This window comes from Fulmarus glacialis, unplaced genomic scaffold (genome assembly GCF_000690835.1).
Source record: "Fulmarus glacialis isolate BGI_N327 unplaced genomic scaffold, ASM69083v1 scaffold2185, whole genome shotgun sequence".
Taxonomy (NCBI): Eukaryota; Metazoa; Chordata; class Aves; order Procellariiformes; family Procellariidae; genus Fulmarus; species Fulmarus glacialis.
In genome coordinates, this window is record NW_009210971.1 from 83727 (window position 1) to 106563 (window position 22837).

General features: G+C 40.0%; 1 protein-coding gene across 1 annotated transcript in view; it reads left to right on the forward strand.

Moving 5' to 3' along the window:
* The window catches only part of ARHGAP6 (Rho GTPase activating protein 6), a 121666-nt gene that overhangs the window by 47850 nt on the left and 50979 nt on the right, over positions 1-22837 (forward strand). The window contains exon 2 of the mRNA XM_009577328.1: positions 10266-10425. Within this exon, the coding sequence (XP_009575623.1) occupies positions 10266-10425 (160 nt within the window). The remainder of the gene's footprint in view (positions 1-10265; positions 10426-22837) is intronic.

Below are 22837 nucleotides of genomic sequence, written 5' to 3' on the forward strand. Positions count from 1 at the left end.
TTTAAAGAAAAGAGAACAGCTTTGATTCAGTGGGGGAAAAAGCTGGCACTACCAACCACTTACCAGGCTCTGGAGATCCATCAACAGACTGAGAGCCCTTAAATACTGTTTATTTTCAGACCAGTTTCATGACCTTGCCTGTTTTCATAGTTGGACCGAGAGGAATGAAACTATGGAATGAGAAGTGGCATTAACATTTTGAAACCAAACTGCAAAATTAGGCTGATTTGTATTTGAGTGGCTTCGTCAGGTGGTTTGCTTTAAAGTCTGTGGTGACACGTGTATCCTTTTCTGTATGCTCTGTGCATGAAGGGCGTATAAACCCAGGCAATTGTGAGCAAAATATGCTGATGGTAAAGGGTTTTTGAAAGCTGATGGCATGACAGCTGCAGCTGCATAGGTTCAGTTTGGCAAATAAAAGTTTCTGTAAGCGTCAGTTTTTATGGCCATGACTGTGTTATTGTTGCATTTTTAAATTTGGGTTAGCTGTGTAGAAGAAAGTAGAGACCAAAAACTGTTCATCTTCTGGCTCTGTCCGTGAGGAGCTTGTAACTCTAGCAATTGTTTCTGTTTTTCATAACAGTGGGAACTTTATGGGCTATTTTTCCCTTTCTCTGTCCAAAGCAAACGTGCTGCTTAAAAACAAAGAAAGAAGTCGCAGACTGTCTGGCAGGCACACGGTTTGAACTTGGGGAGCCTCAGGTTGGAGGGGCAGTTTACAAAATGTACCTTTGTCCTGAAAATGGATGTTGCAGCACAGTGGTTTTATTTGTGTGGATCCATTTTACATTTCTTGCTTTGGAATGCCACATTTTTAACGAGCCTCCATCTTAATAGGCAATGATGAGCATCAAGGTGCTCTTTAGTGGTCTTTCCAGCTATGTACACCGATCCATCAATCTGACCTATAGCTATATATCCATTCAGAGGAGTTTGTATAGTTCCAGTGTAACTGAGGTGGTTTCTTAAAAAATATTTAAACTCTTGTTCGGTATTTAACTTAATGGCAAATCAGCAGATTCATGTGTGCAAACAGGACATTTTTTACAAGAAATGCTGAAGTAGTGCTTCTCAATAAGCTGAAGTATTGTCCTTTGCTATGCATTGCAAGAAGAGAGCACGCACTGTTTCAACACATAGAAAACAAAGGAAAAGTAATTACATAGATGAAAAGTAATAATGCTAGTGAGTGCAAAGCCACCTCTTTGTACTCACAGTATTTTCCCTAATTATTAGACTTTCTGTATTTTCTGAACTTTTCCATAGAGAATTGCCTTTTCAGGGTCTTCAGGAGAGCGACAGAGTCATCAAAACAGCTGCCGATGTGGGTCAAATTTGATATCCCAGATCTTAAAAAACCCCAAAACAAACCAAGAAACACAGTCCCAAGAAACTGGAGTAGACTGGCAGACCACTGCAGCTCAGTGATACAGACTTCTCCCAAGCTGCCTGACATCAGTGTGTAGGACAGGGTAGTGTCTGCACACATGAACGTAGTGCAAGAGTGATAAAACCAAAATGGAAGTGTGGAGTGATTATGTATCAAATGAAGTGAAAACTCCTAATCCCTAAAAGCTAATTGCTTACTTCCTGCATGTTTGAAATGTGCCTCCTCGAGGCATGCTTCCTCTGTGTTGTTAACACCTGCAACGCTGCTGGCTGGTGATACAAACTCATGACTCAAAGAAAACTTCCTTAAATAAGAAAACGGCTCCTACAACGCCTTTATTTCAGCCGAGGTTGTGAAAGAGAGAATGTGCATGAGGGAGCACACACGGTCACAGTACGGAGTGAGTGGGTAGTCACTGTGGGAGGTGTCCAAGTCAGCTCTGAGAGTAGCCATTCACATAATGAGTTTGCAGGTCGTTCTGGAGGAGGCTGACAATCTCTACCAAGGTTCAATACAGTAGTGAGGGTAGATGTAAGAGTAGTCAGTAGCCTCCTGATAGGGTCATTTGCCTGGGATGGGGTAAAGCCTGGTTCGAGCTCTTGCTCTAAGCTACTACTTAGGTAGTAGCTAAGACTGTGTCTTAGCTGAGTAACTGAGAGCTCTCACTCTGCTTCCAAATGTAAAAATTCGGAGATGTCTTGCATTTTGTTGCTATCAACTAAATCACACCCACCCCCAATCCCCCTCCAAAAGAAGAAAAGAAAACCCTAAAATTGTTTTCCAACCAGACCTGGTATGTAGGCAGTCAGAATGGCTGTTTTGCACATGCACAACAGATCTCCTTTTTCTTAGACCCAAAACCCTTTCTGTAAGTAGTATCAGTTTATGGAAAACACTGGTTTGAACTGCTTGAAACCAGAAGAATAGGGGTTTGTATTGAATTAAAGGCTTTACTACTAGTCAAATCCCAGTTCTTGAAGTAATGGAATTAATTACTTTATTTTACTTCATTATGAGATTCTGAAGGTATGCTCAAGTCAGATAATGTAATCTACATGTATCTTAAGAGCTCAAAATCCAGGAGGTAAACTAAAGTACTCAAATAGATATTTTTAGCCTTGTATACAATACTCAGGCTGATACGATTTTTTCATGCCTGGAAACGACAGTGTGCTCTCTCACGTGCGTTCTCTCTTTCAAATAGTAGATCATTTACTTCTCTCTAAAATGTTGCATTTTTTTTCTTTTATACTGCGCATAATAGAAATAGATGCCATTCCTAACTGTTCAAAGCATTGGCTGCAGTCGCATAAATACTTATTATTGGATGCAGAAATGGTTAACTTCTGTGCTGTGCTAGCAGAGATCCTTATTGTTTCACTGGGGCATTATGTACTACTTCAGGACCAGTAAAGCTAAAAATAGGATATATGATTATATTTGTTTGATCCAAATTGTTTAAATGCATTTCACACAGAGTTTCGGCCTTCTTTTTTCATATGCTTAATATTAATCTCATTAAGCTTAGGAGAAAGAGCACTATTTCATATTCGAAATCTCATTGGAAATCTTTACATTTAGTAAGACCATAACATGAATGGATGGCATTCATGGCATGAATGGATACTGCAACCTGCAGTATCGAGCAGAGGTTTTCCTCGGGATGGAGCCCCTATTTTCCATGACTTGGGGCACAGGAAAGCTCAGAGAGGACATGCCATTCTTTGGTGCATCACGGGCTGTGGTTCCTTGTTCAGCTTCACGAGCAGCTGAACATTGAGGGCTGTTAGAAGCACGTTTGCGTTGGTCACAGAAGCTGGAGCGGGGTCTATTTAAGGCAGCTTTGCCACTAAAAATAATACTCGTGCAGCTATTGTATTTGACTTTGGGTCAGCTGCCATTAGTTTGCAGAGTTCACGTTATTCCTTCTGAAGCAGGAAACTGTTTTAACACTTGAGAAAAACGTAGCACCAACCCCTCAAAATACACAGTATGTGAACCAGTAAAAGGGATAAGAATTCTCCTCTTAATCAACCCAGCCTATCCCAGATCTCTTGTGTTGAGATTGATGAAACGTCTGGCTTTTGTAGTGTAGCCCATTATTGTGACCTCAGATGGTTTAATTATTGCAGTTCAGCTTGTTACTGCATGCAGTCGTGATTGTGACAGCTGTGCATGTGCTCTCAACCTGCAGCAAAGTTGAGAGTATTGTAATACGGCTTAATTCTCCTTTACTTACAAAAATACAAAAAAATCTGTTTACGTGAAGACCGACAAAATTTCAACTGTAATTTTACAGTTGCAACTAGGCTTTTTAAGGTATTCTGTCTCCATTTTGGCACCTCCAAAAAAGTACTCGGCCCCTTCTGGCTCTAAGTATGGTGCGTCTGGATAAATTCCTCCAAAAATATTGATATCTGCTGAAGTAAGAAATTCAGAAAATCTGATCATGTATTTTGATGGAGCTTTCTAACTTCTGGAGGTTGGTTTTCTGGATGTATAAAAACGTTTAGTACAGAGTGGGTATGTTAGGCATGAGTATTTTGCTAGGCAATACCTTTGTACATCATTCACGTTTATGAATGTCAGAAAAAGAATGAAATGCATCTCCACTACACATCAATTTTTTTTAAGAGAATGCTTTTTAAATATTCTAAACATGAGGCATTTGGAAAACTTGGGAGAGGTTGATCATAGAAGAACAGGAAATATTTTTCTCTTTATTTTAGCAATCTTAATACTGCTGTGAAAGCATGCTCATTCTTCCGCTCCCTGTTTACCCTTAGACTAAAGTTAGAAGGGCTTTTTTCTTCTTTTCCTCCATGATAAATGGAAATCACCATTGTAATATTCTGAAATGTGTATCTTTACCTGGGCACGGGTTAATGCCGTCTTGCTAGATGAAGTATTTCTGCTGTGGGTGTGAATTCTGCCTCCCCTGTGGGGAATACTAGCTTTCCAGTGTCCCACAGGGGTTGTCTTCCTGAGTACGTGGATTTCCAGCCTTGGGAATGAGACAGGATGCTAGCTAGGAGTGAGGAAGTGTCTGTCTTTGGCAACGCCATGGCTATATTAATTGCCATGAAATAGTTTTGATATCTAAACCCCACTGTTTTGTAAAGTGTGATCTTTCGGACAAAACTAATAGCTTTTTCTGTACATACATTATTTAATACACGTAAGTACAATATAGCATGAGATAAGGCAACGTTAGTGCAAGGCACCGAACTGTAACACAGGATCATCTGGACTGGACTTACTCTCTTCCTAGTGGAGACATTGTATGCATAATTTTGCCACTGATGTCAAGGGGAACAGGATGTTGCCCTAGATAACGACCTTAATGGAGTCAGTCTTTCTTAATGAAGATTAATTGTTGGGGCCCCATACTTTGTGCATCCATGTTCAGATATCTTCCTCTGAATGCTTTGATGTCACGCAGCAAGTCTTGTGCTTCTTCGTATTTAGTATTTAGATGCCATTTCATTAATCTGAAAGACTTGTCGTCTTTTGTGATACTAGCAGTCCCTTGGGAGGAGCTGTGTGACGCCTGCTGTGTTTGGAGATGCCAGAGCATCCGAGGTTGCAGTAGTTTGTAATGCCAGCTGGAAACCAGTGTGCTGCCTGCCCTGAGCTGCGCTGGCTGTGGAGGAACACCTGGAAATAGGGTGGCAGAGAGAGTCAGGACGTAGCACACTCACACCATCCAGTTGTTTCCTAACTCTTCATTAATCGGCAGGTGGTTATCTAGGATGGCGTTAGTAAAGGACTGGCCATGTGGTCCTTGGCTACACGTCATGCTAAAATGGATATTTAACATAGTTCATCTCCCCCTTCTCTTTAATTCTCATCCTGTCCAGGAACAGTATTCTGTACATTGATTTCGTATGATAGAGTATATAGCTGTACTGGAGTGACTGGCTTTCACTTCAGAACTGGTTTTGGTTCATACTAACAGCAATACCAGGAAAGTGTGGAAGAGAGGGATTACCTGTACCAACAATCAAATTGTGAGAGTTTATGCCTGAGGAGTCTGGAAGTAATTTTAGAGATGGTTTAAATAAATCACCAAGGTAAATGAAAAGTTTATGAAGTGGCAATGATAGGCGGTTTCGTGAGGCTTAAAGAAGTAATTAAGCAAACAGAATTAAGACACTGTAATGCTATATTTGCCATGTTATTTGCAATATAATCTTTTGGTGTGCAAAAATACTGAATTCTTTTACAGTGGAGACCCATCGAAATACAAGCACATAGCTAAGTGTTGCTAGGGTAGAGGAAAAACAAGTAGACATAATTGGTTTTGATCTTAGTGGTTTCAAATGGATTTAAGCAAAAGACTAATGAAAAGTAGACAGCTAATCTGATAATGGGATTTACCTAAATGAGTACAGACTAATTAATTAACAATAACAGTAATGCAGTAAGATAAAAATTGCTTTCTCCATCTTGCATTAAAATTTGTGTTATCTAAAATTGCCATGTGTGGGGGTTCTTATTTCCCACCCTATGCACGATCCACATTACTCACTAAGGCTTAAAACTCCACAGACATCAACAGAGGTCGATCATCGCCCATAGATTTGCATCTACGTTCAGGATTTCTTGCAGTAGTTGTCAACCCGTTTCTGTATTGTACAAAGGACAGAAGAACGAGACTTCACTAAAAGACATCTCAAAGACTGTGTTGGAGGCTCAGGAGAAAGAGGTCAGGTACACAAGAATAGCCTACACATGCTTAAGAGTAATTTAAGCGCATAGTGTTACTTAAGTCAGGATGTACCACTTAATGTTTATTTTGAAGCCACTGAACATCCAACCCATTAAAAAAAAAAATGCTTGAAAGAATGTTAGTAAAACTGCAGTCTGCATCTTATTAAAAATGTGCTTATAACTGCGGACAAGAAATGTGGGAAAAGTGGACAGATTCTTCAAAGGCACAAGATGCAGTTAATCAGTCATCTCCTTTGCTGAGTCATCTGCTCTGGTATTTTAGTTACTTACCCGATAAGTGAACTGCTTGGTTGAGTGGAGGAAAGATGTTAGATGTTAGTGGGAGGGCCAGAGAGAAAAGGCAGCTGAAGCTGGAGACTTGTGAGGGAGAAGTAGTGGCTGGTTGGTAGAAGAAACCAGAGAAGGCTTTTAGTCTGGTTTAAGGTTTCGTAAAAGTCAGTTATGAAAGCACCCTTGCAGTTAGCAGTTTGTGCCCTATCAGGCTGATCACTTTACCCTGGAGCAGTATTTCTGTTTGCACTCTTCTCTGTTTGTTTTTGTGTTGTGTTTTTTTGTTTTTTGGTTTTTTTTTCCTTCTTGGTGATGAAGGAGCCATTTGCAGATCATATTCTGACGTACAGTCCTACAATCTAAACAACAGAGAAGAAGCTGGGTATGTATGTCCTTCCCGCCTTTCTCTCCCATAGAGTGGAGAATAGCTTTAGGCAGATGTGACTGATGTAATTGCACCAGCACCCATTCTCCAAGGGAGCTTGACTTTTCTGGACCTCTCCCAAGCCTGGTTGATTTTGCAGTAATTTACAGGCTGTATGTAAAATTGTACAGTGCTTTAGAAGGAAGATGAGGCTTTTAATTTACCTTGTGTCATGCAAAGCGTAGGAGTCTTTGAATAGATTAAATTATCAAATACTGTGTTTTGGCTCATAGAAGACAGTGATATTTATTTGCGGAATAAAACAGGCTTTTTCAAGGAAACGTTTCTTGAGCCTCTTACTTCTTTAGTAGATTAGGAGATTCCACGGGCCCTAACACATGATTTTCCAAAAATATTTTAGTTAATTAGTCATGTGTCCCATTAGCATAGTAAAAACCTATGTTAGTGTGACCTAGCAGAGATTTTATCAAACCCATCGAGTGTAAAAGAAGAATGTCTTCTTTAGTGTGCAGCAGTTGGACAGAGTGATTCCACATTCTTTATCGCCACTCAGTGACCTGTCGTGGCGTTGGACAGTGCAGAGATTGCATCCCACCGTTTTTAGCCATACAGGGCCAACCCAGTGAGTGCCAGGGACATACTGGGAGCTTGCAGATTGCCAGAATAAAAAAACCTGGTTGGAAGGAACAGCCCTCATAATCTTGTTGAGTGCTTTCTTCTTTCCCTTGGTTTTAAACCCTTGACCTACTATAAAAAAATGAGGTGGGGTGCTCCCATATTAAGGTGAAATTATCCTGGGTAGGATTCCTGAGCCAGTGCTGAGTTGGCTGCTCTGCTTATATAAAGCAGCACAGTTCTGTGCAAAGAGGCTTAATGGTGTCCCCAAAGCAGAACGTTAGTGCCAGGCTGTACCACAGCTAGCAAGCCCTGCCCTGTCACTCCGAGTTCAACTGGTTTGGCAGGGCTAATGTTTGAGCTGGGCATTGCTCACTGCTTGCAGTTACAGAGCTAACTCAGAGGTAACGCAAAGGACATGGAGTTACCTCCAGAGTTAGTTTTGCCCTTGGTAATTTTTATCCAAAAAAGAGCAACAATTCATGTGTCCATGCAAAATTCGGTTAAGGAATACTTATTTAATTTGTGGTAATTCATAAAAGCCCCACGCATCCCTTGGATTTTGTGCTCTACGGGAAACAGGACATGTCCTAAACAGTATAAATATTCTGTTATCTCAACATATTCTAATGGGTATCCTTTTTGCTTCCCATTCCTGTCTCAAAACTGAGTATTTCGGTTTGAAATTTTTTATGGTAGACATATCAGTGATATTTTTGTTTCTGAAAATGCTCATCTTGGAGAAATAGTTAAGATAAAATACCCCCAAACTCTACCATAAAGACCTATATTTCTCTCACTGTACCATTTTGCTGTAGAACATTTTGTACATTATGTGTTCATGAGGGGTTGAGGCATTATCAGGGTTGGAAAGGAATTAGTTTCTTAGTATACGTTGTCTGGTTGTGGATTCTGTTCTCGATCACTTTTATCTATAAATGACAACAGCTTTTTCAAAAATGTAAATGTTTACTTGCAGTTTTGCAAATCAGGTTTGTGTGACTCTTGCTGCTTTGGTTTTGGTTGAGTTAAGCTAATCGTGTGTCACCATGCAAACCTTTAGTTTGAGATTACTAATTCTAACTAATCAACAGTAAGGTACTAGAAGAGCAAGAAGAGAGGAAGAGGCAAAAAATGAAGGAACAAATTCCAATAGTCAAATGCTGGGCTAGCGCAGAAGTTTGCGTATGTGGCCCATGTATATATAAATATCATAAAGATATTCAGCGTAGTACATGCATTGAGTCTAGAGATGTGCAGTAGTTCACATTGAGGTAACAGCTATTACGGTTGCCTAATGACTTACAAAAAATAATATGAAAAAAAGCTTCCTTGATGAACTCAAACATACTTCATGCATCATAAGAAATGGTGTTTAATATGTAATTCCTTTGATCTATATTGCTAGATGGTGCTGCATATTTGTGAATGATTTTTGTCTCGTACGTATATGTGAATACACACACGCAGTCATAGGTATGCATATATAGGTACATGTATGTGTTTGTATACACAAATGTATATACAGGTTGTGTGCACATATATATACACACATATACACATATATAGGCAAAATATATGGAAACGTGCACAAAGATGTTTACATACAACAGGATGCATAGCTGCTAAGTAAAGTCAAATTTTACTGATTGTCATGATAAGGAGCTTCAGCCAGTGTCTTTTAAAGTCAATGGGCATCCTTTGACTGCAGATGTGTGTGCAGAACAGATGAATTATAAGTGAGCGGTGAAAAAATGAGCATGCAGTGAAGGTACAGATGTTGAAAATTAAACTGAAAGTGATAACTTAAAATGAGAGTGAAGTTGGTTAATTGTAAGTCTGCCATGTTGTGATGAAGAGCAGGTTGGTGGATTTGTCTTTATAGCTCAGCTGATGTATGTCAGAGTTTTTCCATTATCTACAGCTGCATCAGGTTATACCTACTGACAAATTTGATGTTTATTTTTTAACACGGTTAGAATGAAAAACAAATTCTTCTTTCTTTCCCTGTAAAATGCACTCTTTGATGATGCTTTGATGGATTCTGAAATTCTTGCTTGAAGTTAATTGTCAGCTTTTAAGCTTGTCTATGTGCTTGCACTTCTCTTTGACTGTTGATTACTTCTCTTGCCCAAGCTAAATACCAGCTAAGAGAATAGCTTTTTGTGTATGTTATCACAGGTGGGAGATAGAACAGCTAAAGCTTTTGATTTGCTTTCCAAGCATAATTGGTACGTTACAGAGATGTAGCATATCTCATGTTGTTTTCCTGTATAAATTTTAACACATACGCTGTTATTATGGCTTTTCAAAAACATGAAACAGCTTGTCCTTTAGTCAATCTTGGTCTAAACACAACGTCGTCGTAAGGAGGGGATGGGATGTGTCAGAAAAGAGGCTCTGCCTGTGTACTCTCTGAACAGTCTGGTGGAGTGGGATTAGCAAGTTGAGGGAGATAAGATGCATGTCGTCCACGGACCTGTGGAGGTCTGCACGTCTGACTGACTGTGCGGGGAAAGGAATGATGTGACGACCGAGTACTGTACAAAGAAAGCAAACCGGGAAAAGCAGACAAGGGCCTTTTTTTCCTGCTTTGTGCTTTTGGTTACTGGAATCCTAATGTTTTTGCAACAATACTTGGTTAAATGGTTTCAGACAGAACTGACTTTTTGTTTTGCATGTGTGTACTCCTTTTAAGGAATGCTGCTCTTAGGGAAACAAAGATATTTGAAAGGCTAGAGATGTCCAAAAAAATGGCCTTTCAGAAAAGGGGACCTGTGTTGTTTTTCCTAGCGGTAAAAGAGATGGTTCTGTTTATTAAACTGTGCATACCATATGATGCTTCATATTTTTCCATTTGATTTCCTGCAGGGTGATTTCACTTGGAACAGCATGTCAGGGCGCAGTGTTCGGCTGAAGTCAGTTCCCGTTCAAAGCCTCTCGGAGCTGGAGCGTGCTCGGCTGCAGGAAGTGGCTTTTTATCAGTTGCAGCAGGACTGTGACCTGGGCTGTCAGATTACTATCCCCAAAGGTAAGGGCTTGATAAACCGTCTCTGTTTAGATTGCTAAGCCACTGACTTCATATCACAGCAATAAAAGGGAGAAAACACCAGGTTGTTTATTCCACAGACATTTTCTTCTGTTTCATTTTTGCTTAAACATAGTAACTATGTAAAAACGACTAGTAATGTTTGTCTACTATGTCCAATGCAGGCCACCTGGAGTGGGATCATCTGATCAAGGACAGCTGTCACCAGGGTAGATAATCTAAATCAGACCTATTCATGCTAGGATCTCTTGATACTCAGCTGAGAGAAAAAGGCTTTTCTTACACTTCCTGACATCCAAAAGTATACATCTCTGTAGGTCAGATAGCTCATACCGTAGAAGTAGCTTTTTCACTCTGTATTGTATTGGCTCTGGAGGAAGCCAAGCATCACTAGTCAGACAGACAGTGAAGACATCTGCGTCAAATAAGACGAATCCTACTCAAGTTTTTCTAAAGACAGTGGTGATTATTTCCTAGAAAACAAGTTAATTTTCAGTGTAAAACACTGAACTCCTAAGGAAGAGGATATTAATTGAAAAGGAGAAGCTCAGCTATCAGAATCCTGATGCAGGATACGCGCACGTAGTAGACCTGTACTTAGGTTACTGCAGAAGAGATCTAAACCTCCCTAAAACTAATGTGAAAGTTTCCATTGTTTCCTGTAGGCTGGAGATCACGCTTAGCAAAGACAGCTACTGTCCTATGATACAATCATCTGCAAATCTGGCTTTCCTGTTGTTTCTTTCCAGTTGTCGTATACTTATTTAAGGAATAACAAGGGACCCACTGAATTCTCACCTTTGGCTATGAGCAGAGGTACTGTGTGGCAGCACATACACAGTTTTTGAATGAATCAAAGTTAAGCAGAAAAAAGTTGTCTAGTCAATGAAAATAATGGTGTGGAGAAGAACAAATGTGAAAGACATCAGCTTGGGTATTCATCAACTTCTTAGGATCTGCAGAAAACTCCTGCCAAAAACAACAAAGTCCAAGTTACCAATTACATCAGGGCATCCGTATGTAGTGAGATGGATACGATCAACAATTTCAAGCTCCATCACAGCTCTCCTGGTCCCTCAAAAAATGCTCCATCAATATGAAAACAATTTTACAGGACGTTCATATGAGGAACTGGATCACTAAAGGCACTGCAATATTTTCTGGCAGTCTGAGCTGTGGGAGATGAATATACTTATATAGAGGTAATACCATCCAAGACAATAGAGTATACATATTCATATTCAGAAACTTTGAGCTTCGGAGAGTGAATACTATTTTTGTGTTCTCCTTGCTGTTTCCTGCTGGGACTGCCATGAAAGGTCAACCATCTGGGAAAGCCAGGGTCTCTTCCCCATCAATCCACCCTTCCTCTGCAAGATGCTTTGGAGTCATAGGCAACTTAGCACAGTGCTGCCAGGGCTTGCAGCCTAGGAACTGTTGAATCTTTCAGGTTCAGATCACACACAAGAACAGTTTTTATTTTCACAGCATATATATACGTGGCTAAATATATAATGCGTAATTAATTTTAGACGTACTGAGTCTGAAAAGTATGATTTCATGCATAAAAACTAAATAAGAATAATACAAACTTTGGTGAAGCATCTTAAAATAAATGTCACTTCACAAACTCAGGAACCCGGGTTTCAGTTTCATCTCTATGGCTGGCCCCATCATTTCATGTGTCTTTTGCTTCAGTTTAGATGAGAAAACTCCACCACAACCATTTGTGCCTCAGGTTAAAAACACACTGAAGGCTGTTAAACAACTTCATTTTTTTTTTTTTTTTTTTTAAAAAAAAAAAAAGTGATGTGTAGAGCTGGGGGAGCTCTCTAGGTCTGGAGAGATCGAGGCACAGAAAGATGTGCTCTACAGCTTCTACTTCAGAGAATGCTGCATGAAAATACTCAGGAGCAGAGGTTAGTGGGATAATGTATGTATTAGAAAATACAGAAAGCAGTTTTAAAAGTTGGGACTCTTTGTGGTTCTTTGAGTGTTCTTCAACACTTGCGAATGACTGACATTAGAACATGCTTGTGCCTGCTGGGCATTTGCCTCCTGCAGACATTTGAGTAATTACATTTACTGGCACAGGTATTGCGGAAAGTAAAAATACATTGTTCTTGGCTACAAGTGTTTGTGCCAAACGTGCTTGCCTGGAAGTTAAGTCAGAGTGCAGAAGCATCTGCCGTGTCTTTACGATCACAGTTATGCCACTATTGGTTGCTTCTTCACAATGTTTCTGTCCTCCCATGCTCAGAAGCCCCCTTTGTCACAGCAAGTGCAGTTAGTTAGCACTTTTAGGGCACATCTGGCTATTCCCATGCTTGTAGAGAAATGCGTAGAATGTGATACCTCATAGGTATCTCATAGGTACCTCTCCTCTGCTGTACTGCAGCCATTACCATTAATGAAGTGCATTACTGACATCTCTTAGTTAAATATCGTGTGGTCACAGAGAGGGGACCACCTCCCACAGGAATTTATGTAACCAGCACATCATTTAAAATACGCTACAATTGCACTGCAGCAGGCAATTAAATGAATTCAAATTCATCGAGAGTTATTAATTTTATATGTATGACAGGTTTCTTTCTTGTTCTCTGGTTTTTCTGCCTCGTATCTGTCTTTCAGATTCTGTAATCAACATCTTTCTCAGCTCCCAGGTCACTCCCTCATCTGCCACCAGTAACTATAGCAGGAATCGTTTATACTGCCTCTAGGTTAACGTGTTAAGTTGCAAGAGGCTATCATTTCCAAGCAGAACATTACACAGTTTCTCTAGCAACGCAATTACTCTGTGAAAGATTTTTAATTTGTTGCCTGATGTTCTGAACGGCACAAGAGTATGATTCTGGTGAAACTTCTTTACAGCTGCTGTTTAGAACATACTGTGTTTTTCTCAATTTCAAGGAAGTCAATCTTTTTTTTATAAAGGGAGAAAAAAAAACCTGTGATGAAATTCACTTTAGATACATCTTGGTGACTTTCCAATTATGTATGTCTTTGTATGCAAGTAGTGAGAAAAAAATGAACCTTTTACACCATGTCTTCACAAAAAAAAATGGTAACTCAAGTCAGGTAGGTTTTTCAAAGTAAAACCAGGATCAAAGCAGGAGAGGAGCTCCTTTTCTTCGCCTCTGTTCAGAGGCTTCAGGTAGCTCTTGAACAGAAGAGGTATTGAATGAGGCTTTTTTGGAGCAGTTTCCTAAATACCTCATGGTTATAACTCTCCTTTCTTTCACAGTCCTGTCCCACTTCACAGAGCCTGTGTTTGGGAGCACTGGTAGGCACTGCAGGGCTTTGTCAGTTAGAGCAAATGAGGAATTAGGGCTCCAGCCCTAATTCAACTCCTCAAGCATCTGGCTGGGTTTTAAGGTACAATGTGAACCTATCAGTAGGGACTTGAATAGAATTTGGGAGTTGGGGGTCACAGTTGCAGTTTTCACCTCTCTTTATTCAACAGGAGACTGTGACTGCTCATGTTCTCACCAGCCCCCAACAGGATGCACTGCTGTCTTCCCAGCTTTGGAACGGGGCTGGAGGAGTTGTGGAGGGAAAGGATAAATGAGGAAAAAAAGAAATGCTCAATGCTTGTTCTGAGTATTGCTCAGATAGGTGGGCATTTATCAGTAGGGCATGCAAACATAAATGGCTGAGCTGCTTTTTGTGGTTGCTCATTAAGAAGATAAGTAAGGGGGAGATACCTGGATAATTAGGAAGTAATGAAGCTCATATAAATACAAGTGCAGAAAAAGGAAAAGAGAAGATGAGAGGATCGCTAGAAAATAAATGCTGTCTGCAAACTGCTGAATCTGCATGACCTATATTCTGAGGCATCTATAGGCACTGACTTCTTGTTGTTGTGAAAGTTGGGGAAATACCTATCGAGAAATGGGAAAAATATGTAGGTACTACCAGTGTTCAGAGAAGTGGACATGCTGTAGCTGAATTGCTATAGAAAGCTTGAGCATCCCACGAAAGTCCTCAAAAGTATTATTTGAAATTGACTTAGAGATGATTTAGCACGTGATCAAGCTCATCAGACTGTAAGCTGACGAAAGACTTGTAAACAGTGTCTCATGCTAAATGGCGGTGCATCTCAGTGAAAATAAGGGCCAAACTGGATACTCGGCAGATATTTTAGAAGTTTGTAATTCTGTCTGTTCGCTTCTTTTTTCTTTGACCTAGCAAATTGTACAGCTTGAACTATTGGGCCTGAATTTCTCATATACTAATTTCTCATTTCTTCTTTGAAAACTCATGTGTTGGAAGGGAAAGACAATGCAGGGATGTGGATGCAGGAAGAATAGTTAGGATCTGTGCATCTTTTAGGCCCAGCTCCCTAGAGTGCTCCCTAGTGTGTCCTGGGGCTGCCATGTGCCACAGAGCCAGCCCCTCCTCTCCTCTGTGAAAGAGGCCTCTCTGCTGTCATTAAAATCGTGTGATAACCACTGTCTGCTGAGTCCAGCTATCTTTGTTAATCCTACAGGTTGGATGAAGCACTGACTTTTCATCTGAGTTTTGATCTCTGATGGTGTTGATGTTCATGATAGCTACCACACTCCTGAGAAACTTTTGTTGATCTCAGTAGTGCAGAAGCATAGGAGCAATATATGTTTTCTCATACATTTGTTTGCCTGAACAATGACAAGCAGGAGTTTGGACAATATCTCTAGTAACTCAGATAGAAATGGCATCTTCGCTTCTGATCTTCTTGACAGCAAGTTTTTGACTTCTGATCTACCTCTATGTGTAGAAATGGCCACATTCAAATCCCCATATGTCAACGATGTTTTGTGTTTTATGGATTTTCTTACTTGTCGTCGCTTTGTCCCTTGTGACAGCACAAGTGTTTTCTTCGTAGTGTCAACAAAGAATAATGAAAACGGTTTATGTTTTCACATGAATAAATCTCTTAGAGTTGCCCGGTTATATTTCTCACTGGTGATACTGTCCGATGCTGTAGCCACACAAGCGACGATGCTGCACAGTAAGCATCTTGGTATAATTAGGTAAAGAGCATTATTACTGCAATAACAATCCAGCTGCCTGCATTGTCCTGAGATGCAAAAGAAGCATGTCATGTATGTGTCTGTGCAGCAAAATAGAAAACTCATGTGCTGTTATCACACCAACTGTAGTCTCCAAAACTCTGGGGAAGGGCTGTGGCTAGCAGAGGACTTAAAGTTATGAGCACGTAGAAGTCTTGTGGGCTAGGAATTTCCCCTGGGGAGTTTCCATCCTCCTTCCTCTTGCCTCTTCCATAGCCAAATACAGATGGGCTTCTTGGTAAAGGAGAAGAACTGATGCCTGAAGTTGCGTCTGGGAAAACAATTTAGTAAGTGCTGTTGACTACTCAAAAGTGTATATGATATTCTTCCATTGAATTTCTTTGAAAAGTTATAGACGAACCTGGGGCGATTTCTGGACAAGTGCCAGAAAACAGCTGGAGTGCCACTCATGGCTGTTTAATACTGCTTTTACTTTTATAAAGCAGAGGTGTCACCAATAGTGCTTGCAACGACAGCACTGCTCAAGATTGCCTTTAGAAGAAAACATTCCACGTATTCTTGCCCAACACTGGCTGCTAGGACTCAGACAGGGCTTCGGTAGGAACCTCTTGGGAAGAGGGGGTGAAGATGTTGGTCCGGTGGGGAAGAAAGGGATCTTAATAGATGATGGGGAAGAAGTAGATAAGAAGATTTTCTTCTTTTACACAAAATTGCTGTAACCTATTCAGAGGCTTTATATTTGTATGATAAAAGCATGCTACATATTGCCACTTGTGATTATTTATTTTGCTCTTTGTGGGTAGATGATCATTTGTTATTGATTCATATGCTGCCTCCCACTTTGGGAGCACAGGCTGCCCGCCTCGCAGTCTCAGCTTCTGTAGGAAGAAGAAAGCAGTAGGCAGGTAATCATACCAGTAGGTACCAGTTTTTCTCACACAGTGATTGTTCAAGCATAGCAACTGAGAGCACACAAACCAAACTGCTCCCTTTTTCACTCCCCACCTTGTTAATTGTCAGATGACAATGGTGGTTCTGAGAGTTACCAGGCTAAATTAGCAAGGTGTTGTAAAGGCATGTGCATTGCCATTGCCCACACAATACAACTCGGACTCAAAACTGACTTCAGACACCAAAGAAAGAGAAGAGGCATATCTGCTTGTGTGTTAGCTTTGTTTTGATTTGTTTTGACAAGCTTGGGGCAGCCTGTGATTATTCATTAAGACATGAAACAAAAGTTGTGAAGCTTTTTCATATATATCAGCCTGGAGATTACTGTTTCATAACTGCAGCTGAATATTGCAGCTGCATGTTTGAAATTACCTGCTGGAAAGAAGTACTTTTCATGGGCTGATAATGAAAAATAGAGAGGCAAGTTTATTTTTCTGCTGAAAGGAGGTCATTGCAGTAGTTACAACTAGGACCTGTGTTTTTATTGCACTCATACATTATAGCTCCAGCTATGAATCAGGACTCTTGTTTTGATGTAGACAACTGTGCGGTGGTTTTGGCCACCAGAACTTAGTCTCGGCACATGTCGGGGGCAAGGGAACAGTGAGCGAGACCCAGGACGTGTGTGGATGGGTTAACCACTGAGGGGCTTTTCAATACAGAGGAAGTGGTGACCCGCAGGATGAGGCCTGGCTGATACAATCACTGCCCCTCAGTTCCAGAAGGGTTCAATAAATCAAAAGATCATCTTCTTTTAGGAGAGAGCTGCCCCCTGCCCCACTGATTTGTGGATTGAAGTGTCCCCTGAATCCCATAATAAGAATATGGGCTCAAAGAGTGTATCATTTTATACCTGTGTTTAATCTTAGTTTAGCAGATCTTTCAGCTTAAGCTTGCAGAATTGATGAAGCCTCTTGATATTCTAATGTTCATCCTTAAGTGGATGACACGTTCAAAGTGACTCTTGAAGATGGGGAAGGTGAAGATACTGAAAGGACTCAGAAGGACCAGGAATCACAAAGGGTTCTTGTGGTGAAGAAGGTTGTAGGACCAGTCGATTTTGAGACATTGAGGTAGGTAGAAAAAGGTGTTCTCTTTTATTCTCGAAAAAAGGGGAGAGAAATGAAAATTTGTGCTGAATTCTCCTATTAAGGTTTGGACATATTAATTTAATGTGGATGGAGTAGAATTTGAGTCAGCAAGGGGAATATATTATCTAGGTTTTGCACAGACCTTCACAAAATCTCATTGTTTTTCTTATTAAACATTTTTGATTCTAACCTCCTAAATTATTTCAGGCCAGAATTTCAGACTTGTGAGAAAGTTGACACGGGAGCTTTTGTTTGTGTGTGCACTAGGTCAGATTTCAGAGGCCTGGGCTCACTCAGTTTGGAAGTTCTACTAGGCAAGAACCCTAGAAGTATCTTTTCATTTTTCATATGTCATTTTTCTCTTATAATTAATAATAATGAACCCCAGTATTAACCCATGTTTCAGTAGAGTATTACAGGGATGCTATCAAACTTCATTTTTTTGTAGGAAGATTGTTAGCACAAGAGTTCACTCCTGTATCTTCAAATTGACTTGGTGAAATACCTGTGTTCCAATCTCGTCTTCAAAATACAAGATTGATGTATCTAAGATTGAATATATGTTGGCCCAGGACTGTTAACAGATCAGATGCGGCAGATTGCAGTACATGCAGTAGGTTGGGCTAAGGCCAGAGCGTCCATCTCTGATGAATTATCTTGCTTTTGTTGGTGTGGGTCACAACCTCAACGTTATGGTGTTGTAGTGTTTTGGTTTTAACATGCACTCCATACCAAAGTATATTTATGCTTTGGTACAACCATTGCATACATTTACTTTGTACCTTTGGGTTTATTTTAATGTTTCTCAAATATTTTGGAGTGAAAATCCAAAGGCGAGCCACAGAATTTGTCTTCACTTTCCAGAATTGACAATAAACGTGTTACCCAGCTATTTTAGCAAGTGTACCAAATGTAATAAAAGAGATTAACTGCCTTTACTAAAAAGACTGTTTACTGTGTTGATGCCACCTATGACAAGAATGTATATTCACAGAGTTTCTTATTGTTAACAGCAACTAGGTCATACACAGTAGTTTCAGTAATTACAGCAAGCGTTCCACTTTCTGAGGGAATTGATTTTTTTTTTTAAGACTTACTGGGACATTTGGGGAGAGAGAAGGTAATCCTTAATTTTACTGCCAAATCTAGTTCTCAGTTCATTCCATTAGTTGTAATGAATGTGATCTAAGGTTGGGTTTAAAAACCTAAATGCAGTCCCAGTCCTTTAAGGGAAGATATTGCTTATGCTGCTTGAATGTGTGCTGTTGTACGTTTTTACATGCAAGTTTTGTAGCCAGTTCCTCCAGGTGTGTGACACTGTGCATCTGCTCACGTGAAGTGAGCATTAGCCTCCGGTACACCTTGCTTTAGTAAGGTGAATTTGAAGGAGCAGGGCTGGCTAAGTGTGTGATTACAGACTGAGCGCTGAGACAACCCCATCTCTGAAATGGAAGAAAACATACATAGTTGGGCTTTCTGAATTTTTATTGTTCGTTGGTGCACTTTGCCCCCAATATGTTCCAGTTAAGCTCTGAATAAAAACGGGAATTCAGAGTAAGGCGTTCTCCGCTTCGTGTTTATTTTGGCGGGGAGTAGTTTTTTGGGTCTGTTTTTTGCTTACATTACTTGTCATTGTATTTCATTATCCATTTTCCTTAACACTGAGAGTGACTATGATTTTTATCTGGACTTACATTTTTGTGAGGGCTCCAGACTGCTCATTGTTTTTAATCACTGACCATGTTATGTACTTTACAGGCTGTTGTAACAGTGGAAAGCATCTAAGTAAACTGCCGCCTATACTTTGTGGAGCTATGGGATTACAGACTGGATGCTTTTGAGTTGGCATCAGTATATCTTTTAAGTGAAGAGGCTTATTACCACCCCTCTTAATGCCAACCTCTGCCAATTCTTCTCATATAAATATTGTCTTGGACGTGATCCTGTGAGTCCAGGGATTTTCTTTCAATATAGCAGTGTTCATGAAGATTATATTAAAGACAGACAAGACTGTGAGCTAAATTCTGCTCCTTTATGCTACTTTAGGAAATCTTGGATACACTGTATCAGGTTTGCAGTATCAGACTTGGTCAGAGATGAAAACTGTATATCTTGCTGATTTTCAGATGGAAGCTTCCCCCCTCCCGCCCAATTCAAATTTTCCATGGAAACATGGATTTTTCTGAGGATTTTTTTCCTCCTGGGAAAATAAAAACAATATCTCTCAGTCTGGAAAAAAGAAAATAAAATTGACTTAATGTTTTAAGCTAGGAGAAGTCCCAGCTGCTGCAGGGTAGAGGTTGTAAGAGCAGGCGGCCTTGCACTCTGCTTCACAGGAGTTTGTCAAAGTGAAGGTGACAGGAGCTTTTCCAGGCAGGGAGATAAGCAAGCCAAAAAAAATTTTTTTTTCCTCCAAATAAGGAAATTTGCAGAAATTTCTTGTGATTAACTTTTTTTTTTCAGATTTGACTTTTTACCACCCTTGAGAAAAGAACAAAATGGAAATACATGAGGCTTGCAAGAATATAATTTTTCTAATGGTAGAACAGGGGAAATAATTTATTATCTTCAAAACTTAATAAAGTTTTTAGTGATCTGTTCCTTTTTTAAATTTTGCTATGAGGCAGTTTTTTTATAAAAGACTCTATGTAATGCTCAGCAAATTGATTTCCAAGGTTTTCTTGTATCACATAGGAGGTTTTACATGTCTGTTTACATCAGGAAAGCTTTATTCAGCATATCTATTCCGTCAGTTAGAGACAAGCTAGTAGTTTTAAAAGCAAATGTTTTTATTCACTACAAAACTCACTACAAACAAAAAAAGTTTGGCCCTTTAGTAATTAGTTTGTAATTTAGTAAATAGCTAGGAGCTTTGATTGAGAAGTAGCATGCGTTTTCTTCAGTGCTATGTGAATACAGAACAGAAGTAGAAAATGCTAGGCTTCTTTGTGGCACTGTTAATGTGAACATGGGAGAATTACTGTATAACGCAACAGCTTTAAAAGAAAGATTTGTCTAACTTCTGAGAATCTACCTGTTGTGTAGGTGTGTTTTGTGAAGGTGGAAGAAGGGAATGAGGACAGGGATGGATGTTGAAGGAACGCTTTGCTGCGGAGCTCATTGGGCAGGAGTGCTGAGAGGCAGGAGTCTTTCAGCGGATATCACAATGAAGGCAAGAAATCCTGCTGTAACTCCAAAGATAAATAGAGAAACATTACAATCCGTGTTTCCATATACAAATGTCATGAGACGTAGTTACTGGAAATGGAACTGTGACCAGAGGTCTTCATTATTAGGGCAGCTGCTTATTTAGACGCTGACTGTTGTGGGTTTAGGGTACTGCTCTTATAAATCCAGATCCAGAGACTGCTGCATGCATACATTTGATGTGAAGTCCCGCTGACCTTAGAAATTATTTCTGAAACATAAAAAATTCCTATCTAATGTAATTTCCTTAATAGTACACTTGAAATAGCTACTGACTATAAGTACGTACAAATACATTCAGTATTTTGTCCGTATTAGTGTGCCACATGGAAATCTCAGCTTACATTTTAAAATGTTACTCATGACCATTGGCCGTACTGAAAAGTTCAGACACACAGCCTGAGCGAACCAGTGTTAGGAAGCAAAATGCACATGCAGAGGCTTTAAAACACTGTGTTTTGCAAAATTAGGTGTATTTGATTCTTTTTGTTTGTTTTCTAAATCTTTGTGAGAACGCTAGTGTAACAGAGGTGTTCTTGATTGTGTTCTGCCAAATCTGTCTTTAGTACTTGATGTAGTACCGGCCCTTTGTTTTTGAACACACAGGCTGTCCTGTGCTTTGCAAATAATCCACATAAGTATGTGGTGATTCTATAGTGACTTAAGATTTTTATTACAATTCAAAGCCAAAGAATAAATACCAATAAATATATCCCATGTGAGAAGCTTTTGAACCTTTGTTAGGAATACTGACATTGCAGCCTCCTAATTTCCACGTTCTACTTGCCTTTGGCAGAGCTTTGCTTTTAGCATGTGTATTCTTCTGGCATCTTTTAAAATTTCAGTAGAAAATAAGATTTGTTTCTGTTATCTTATGTGTATTGCTGCTTTCAAAAGTGCATTAGAGAAGTATTTCTGATGTGGATTTCTTCTTGCCTTAGGTAGAAGAGTTAGTTTCTAAAGTTTCTTCAAAGGCATGGTTTCAGTGGAGGAGTCGTGGTTGGTGCCAGAAGTGTAACATATGTCTCTAAATACTGATTAGGAAAGATAAGGTGACTACAGATAGATTTATTTTATCAGAGCTGCGATACCATATATATCTTTGTATTGGGCTTTTACACTGAAAAGGCTACCTCGAGATTTAATGGAGACCTAATGTCCTGCTGAATAGATTAGACAAATGTCTATGTGACTCTATTTATGTGCAGGGAGTCGACCCAAGTGTTCTCTGCAGAGCTCATCATGCCTTTTATGTGTGTGGTTTACATTTTCAACACCTGTTCCTGTTTATTAATAAAAAAGTATGCAAGCTAGATGATTGATGATACAGGGGACAGGTAATTATTAAATGAAATGTTATTAGAAAGAAGATCCGTTGGTCATTTTTCAAAGGGATAGCATCTCAGTTATTGGGGCCACCAACCTGTCCAGTGGGAGATCTTCTGCACTGTGGTTTCACTTCCTTGCACTAAAGGCTCCTCTCTCATTTCATTTCTTCATCAAGGCTTTGAGCAGGAATATTGTGGACTAGTTTAATTAGTCCTGGAGGGAGCAAGTTATGAAGGCTGTTCTATTTTCTTGCACAGCTCCTTCTTTAAGGTGAGAGTCCGAGGAAAGACTTGTATGAAGGGTTCATAGCAACAAAGCAATGGTCAGAAGACAGTGGGGACCTGGATGCCCTGAACCACCTCTGTGACCACCGGTGGGTCCCCTGAATTCCAGAGAGTTGGGGGAATTTCCTCTTCCTTTGAAGAGCTCAGCCCATGCTCATGCCAAGAGCAACCTGAGGGAGGGCTCTAAGGGAGATGTAAAGAAACTTGGTTGCTGCTTCACCTACCAGTACAGGCGTGCAAGCCAGCTTATCAGTACAAAAAAAGTTCAATGCCTGCTAAATGCCGGCAATTTAATGCCTGGTTTGCCCCTAGCCCATTCTGTACTGTGGGGATTAAAGGTAATTCTCCTTATCAAATCAAGAGTCGCTTTGACTAGGATGGCATCAAACTACTCTCCCCCCTCCATATTATAAAATGACTTTTTATTTAGGTAACTGCTGCCAGGAGACAGTCAATTTTTCCCTGCCCCCAGGGGACTGAAGGCAGTTTTAGAGCTGTTATTTGTATTTTTCCTATC